General features: G+C 39.0%; 1 protein-coding gene across 1 annotated transcript; it reads left to right on the top strand.

Moving 5' to 3' along the window:
* Positions 1-240: 240 nt before the first annotated feature.
* Positions 241-5529, top strand: GMNN (geminin, DNA replication inhibitor). The gene is made up of 6 exons (XM_009710135.1): positions 241-297; positions 2131-2229; positions 2598-2736; positions 3432-3514; positions 3593-3703; positions 5326-5529. Exons 1-6 carry the CDS (start codon positions 241-243, stop codon positions 5527-5529), a joined length of 693 nt encoding a protein of 230 aa, XP_009708437.1.

Genomic DNA, 5529 nt, shown 5'->3' with positions numbered 1-5529 from the left:
TCAGCGGCACCGGGCGGCTCCTCCGGGCTTTGCGTTTCAAGCTCATATTTCGGGGAGGAACCCCAAGAGGGGCTGCGAGGGCTCTGGAAGAGCCTGCTGACCATGCGACTCCTGACTGAATTTTTAATGCTGTCATGAAAACTGATAAACTGAAATTGTAATGTTCTGTAACTAGTGTCCCTGAACTTCAGTTGCAGCCGGATGTTACTGATTTTTTACTCTCTTCTCTGCAGAGATTCTATGAATTCCAAAATGAAACAGAAACTGAATGCAGAAAAAGCATCAGGATCTTTACAGGTATAGGCTTAAAGTCTTGAAGCTAGAATGTGGGAGTGGATAAGGGATAGAAAATAGAAGATTAAATTTATCAAGAGTATCTCGAACACAGAATTTTCTTTGTTCCAAGATTTGCGATCAGTTCTGTGGGAAACAGTCCCTCTGTCTGACACAAGTTTTATATCCACTGGAGGAATACAAAGGGGTCTGTTGCAATGTGCTTCCACCTGGCTTATGTCCTGTTGGCTTGAATAACCTCCTGGCAGGTAGTGTGACTTGGGAACACTTTGTCCTGCTTGGGCATATGTGCTTATGGCTACTTTTTTTTATTGCTTAGCAAGTCCTTTTTACTTTGACACTGAGCTTGCTGTCTTTCCATGTTATTATTTCTTTTTAGATGCTGGCTACCTGCCTTAGTTTGGTTACTGAATCAGTCTGGCTGCTAAGGGGTTGTAGTCTGCCCTTTATAGGGATGAACTTACTAAGAGTTAAATCTGTCTTGACTTGAGCATGCTTTAACTGAAGTATTCATGCAGGCAGTTCTGTTTCTAAAGTCACCCTCATCAACCATGTTTGCCTTGGAATTGGTGGAAATGCTAAAAGGACTGAGGTTTTTAAGAGGTGACAGATAAGAAGTTACTGAAGTTTATACCTATTCCAGTCTTTTGTAACAAGACAAGTGTTAAACTTTTTAATGTAGGCCCTAATTGGAATTGTACAAATACCATATAAAATAGAGTCTGGTAACCCTCTATCATGAGGGATAGATTGATTATAGTGAAAATTTCTGGTATTAATGAAAATTGCCAATTGATGTGTCTGACTTGGTATAGGACAAGATTACCGTGTGTGAATCTAGCTGTGTGTATATAGGGTATAAATTCCTCAGTGTGGCTTTTTGCACTTTCAATGGGTTAACTCAAGTATTAGCCAATAATTTTTTGGCAGAGTATACTTCACTCTAACCTTCAATAGCAGCAAGCAGTGTCTTGACAGATGGTGTGATTCTTGTTCCCACAGCAGTTAGTGTTTGTCCTTTAGTTCAACGGGAGGATAATTGGTGGCAGAAACTACCGTGGGAAAGGTGAACTCTTGTCATATGAAGTACAGTGCGAATCGGTAACTTTCTCACGCTGGTGTGGCATTGTATTCTGGCTATTCTTGCTTGGTTGTCTGCCATTGTTTGCTATCCCATGGTGGTAGTGTAACCAACCCCATCAGAAAGCTCTAGCGCAGGAAATAATAGGTACTTATGCATGAGAGGAAGGGCGATAAACATACTGTTTATACAAAACAATAACCTGTCTGGATCGAAGCTGTGAAGCTTTAGATCCATTTTAATGGATAATCGAAGCAACACATCTATGTAAACGAGCACCACTTGAGGATGTGTTCACAGGTACTAAAACCAGGTACTGCCTGAAGTGGTGTGTGACTACCACATAAACTTGCAGTTGCAGTCACTTTTGTCTCTCTCCCCTAAAGTATAATACTGCTTTTGTTAAATACAACTCTGAGGGCTTCAGCTGAAGTTTACATGTGTCACTGCACTGTAACTGGCCTTGAAATCTAGTCAGAATATTTCTGCTATAAGACCTGTTCAGGCTCCTTTATGAAGGGTAAGGGTTTTCTAAGAGGCAGGGACTGAGCATAGCTTCATGTGATTAACGTCCATCTCTGCTACAAATAACTAGATCCCCTTTTTTACACAAGCCTTAACATAGACTGAAGTATCATCTTTTTGTCTTAAAAAGATGAACCATGGGTTACCTTAATGGAAGCATGACAAATTCCTAAGTTTCTTTTTACGTATAGAAGAGTAGCAACTGTCTGAAGCTGTATTTGTCTTTTTAGAAGTACCTCACAGACACCACATGCAGTGCTGCCCCAAGACGGACTCTTAAAATGATTCAGCCTTCAGCAACAGGTTGCCTGGTTGGCAGACGTAATGAGGTAAGAGTTAAAAGATAACCTGTAGATGTGTAATTATTTCTACTCATAGCTTTTGAGCTTCTGGCTGAAAACTAATATATTTAAAAAAAAAATATAATCCACTAACTAGTGTGACATAACTTAAGCTTACTATTATTTTAGTAATAAAAAAATATTAAACTAGCAATTTCTGAGTACTTCAGGAAAATGTTTGAGGCTTTTCTTTTATTAAACCTATGGATATCAAGGAATATGTCTGTAAACTAGAAGTATAATGTGAGGAAAGACAACTTATTTACCGGCATGAGTAAGCAGACTTACAAGTTTGTATTTTTTAAAAAAAAGCTGAAATACTGCTGTGAAGTTAAACCTGCCTGTGTTTTATGCAGAAGAAATCTTCAGTCAAAAGGAAGCTCTGGAATAACAAGTTCACCTCAAAGGCTTGTAAAGCTGAGGTGTCTGGGGACAAGAAGCAAGAAAATGAGAATGTGGATGATGTCATTCAAGCTGTAGATCTCATGATAAAAGGTACATGGTAATTCCCAAAATGTTTTCTTGCACTTAAAAATGCTGTACTGTCTTTGGAATATAGCTTGAAACGTGGTTCCTTTGTCAATTAGATAAGGGCTTTGTGGTTTTTTTGTAGTGCCTAGTGGGAATTAATGTTACTTATCTGTAGGATAGTAAATACAGTATAGATACCTAATGTTTAAGAATGAGTTTATGGTATCCAGTAGCTGAGAACCATTGTGTGCAGCAGTGTTAAGTTGTCCTGTAGTTTGTTGCTTTGGCTTGGCTACAAGCTTTCAAGTGACCAATAATTAAGTTGAAATGAAAGTCTGTTTTGATATAGCATGCTGTGTGCAGTTTCTCAGAACTGCTAGGCCTGATACGGACGGTGACTTGGGAATAAGACTTCTGTCTTCCACAAAGTACATGTTAAGAGTGACACTTGCAAATGTGACCATCCTGCAAATCCTTCTGCTGTGCTTGAGGCAGCCCCTTGAAGACTCTACTTGTATAGCCATTAATACAGTGTAGGTTCTCTGTTTTCTGTAAACTTTTGTCTCTAGTTATAAATTTACAGCTAATCTCTGGGAAAACACTGTATGGAGTGAGTTCTTATTATCACAGTTTATAAATGCTTATGTACAAGTTAGCTGTCTTAAGGTGATCTCAAGAATTCAGTCTGAGCACAGACTCACTGTAACTTCTTACTTCAGGAAGTCCTTCAGCTCAATATTGGAAAGAACTGGCTGAAGAAAGGAGGAAGGCTCTGTATGAAGTGCTTCAAGAAAACGAAAAGGTAGCTAGTGAAAGATAGCTAACTCTTTTACCACTTGCTAATGTCTTCCTGTTTTAACATTTTGTTATTTGAACTCAGTTGCACAAAGAAATCGAACAGAAAGATGGTGAAATTGCCCGCCTAAAAGAGGAAAATGAAGAGCTAATGTCCCTTGCTGAACACGTGCATTATATGACCAGCATGATTGAGGTACTTAAAGGAATTTTCAGTTAATGTTGTAGAATGAAAAAGTGAGAAACCAGCAAAGGTATTTTTAATGAATCATGACTTGTGTTTTGTGTGCTCATACAACTCCATTTTAAATTGTCTGACCTGTTCCCCCATGTGGGATTGTTCTAACAGAGGCATAAAGCCCCTTCTAGGAGATTAGTTTTTCCACCTCGGAACCCACAGGAGTAATGAGAAAGTATCCAGTTGTGTTTTCTGAAGGGGAAATTCAACCTATTGTCTTAACAGAACAGGCTTTGCATGTTAGATGGTGACAAGGGAAGGAAGGAAGGAATCATTATCGCTTTTCTGGGGTGACTTGAATTCAAATGCTTAATAAATAGGTTGTGTGAGGCTGCTGGCTAAATGAAGTGTTTGTACTGGCTGTGTCCTTTGAGGAACTAAACTTGAAACAGGGACATAGGTGCTCCCTTCTCCCTCTCACTGCACCACTCTATGCTCTTTAAAGTCAAGGTTTCACTGAGGAATTCCTAGTTCCGTGGCCCAAAAAGAGCTAATGCACAAAGTCTGTAGGGTTCACAAACTTGTAAATTTGAAAGCAGCTTCCTTTGAGAATTCCTTGGGGACAGGTTGTGGTGTCACTGATTCTGTGACTCCTTTATCAGGAGCAGATTGTCTGTAACACCCTCTGAGGCTGTAATAAATATATAGCCACAGAACCTTGATACTAAAATTATCAGCTAGGTCATTTTTGGAGAGATTGAGCTGGGATATAAAGCTGGGTGCCTGGCAAATATTTTGAGTCTCTGATTGGACTGGGGAGGTGGAAACAAAATGGAAGATAATTGCAGGCAGCTTGATTAATCAAGAAGTAAACTTGATCAAGTTAATTTGCAGTTAGTGCAATTTAGATCAGCCTGGAAAGACTCCACTAATTTGCTACACTTGAGTTTTTTGGTATTCAGGGGGTGCTGCTTGTTAGTGATAAACCCACAGGCAGAAATTAAATGACTTAGGGACTTAAAGAGCTAATGTAGTTGGAAACTTCTCTACAGTTCCTCAACAGTGAAGTTCACTTATTAGTTGTAAGCTGCACACTTCTGAGGCTTTAATGAACCTTAAGTGATACATCAAACAACCCAAAGCCTCAAAAGCAGCCTCTTACAGTCCTATTTTTCTTCCTTAGGTCAGGTTAGGCGAGGAAATTTTAGTTTGATCAAGTGCTAGAAGCTGCTGGGTCTTTCTAGTTCCTCTAGACTTAATGTACCTTTATCTCTGAATAACAATTATGAACTTAATCTGTATGGTAATTTTTCTAAAATTAAACCTATGTAGTACTACAGTAATATTTAGCTTGGGAAGCTGTTTCCCATATTTTAGGTTGCTTAAGATAAAACCTGTCCTACTGAAGAACCTAAAGAAGACTTAACAGTCAACAAAGCAGATGTGGTCTGTGAGTTAAAGGTAGCAATTTGAGTTGAACTCAAGTGTCTTAAGACTTTTGTGACTGAGGGATGTTTTTAATTACATCGACAATCTCCAAGTGAAGACTATTAGTTTGCTTAATTCAGTATGTACAGGCTTACTTCACTGGCTATTAAATCAAAAAAGCATTAAGTTTACTGTCTTTGGTTTCTTTTTAGAGGCTAACTGGGCAAGCACCTGGAGACAATCTGGAGACACTGAAGAGTCTGGCTCTAGAGGAATCCAAACAAGAAAATGAAGAGCTTAACTGTGGAGATGATGCAGACAGCTCTTCTGAAGGACTGTCACAAGTATCCTGTGGCTTAAGGGAGAGTATATCAGATCTTGCTTCAAAGGAAGCAGATAATTTGCAACTGGAATGA

Source organism: Cariama cristata, unplaced genomic scaffold (assembly GCF_000690535.1).
Source record: "Cariama cristata isolate BGI_N322 unplaced genomic scaffold, ASM69053v1 scaffold111, whole genome shotgun sequence".
In the NCBI taxonomy this organism is placed as follows: domain Eukaryota; kingdom Metazoa; phylum Chordata; class Aves; order Cariamiformes; family Cariamidae; genus Cariama; species Cariama cristata.
This window is presented reverse-complemented; position numbering and strand designations above follow the sequence as displayed.

What these genes read in the sequence shown, in the direction of transcription:
- GMNN (XM_009710135.1), top strand. Translation starts at nt 241, where the DNA reads ATGAATTCCAAAATGAAACAGAAACTGAATGCAGAAAAAGCATCAGGA. An exon ending in TGTAGATCTCATGATAAAAG is followed by an intron (nt 2,737 to 3,431) that starts GTACATGGTAAT and finishes TTCTTACTTCAG; the next exon opens with GAAGTCCTTCAGCTCAATAT. An exon ending in ATATGACCAGCATGATTGAG is followed by an intron (nt 3,704 to 5,325) that starts GTACTTAAAGGA and finishes GTTTCTTTTTAG; the next exon opens with AGGCTAACTGGGCAAGCACC.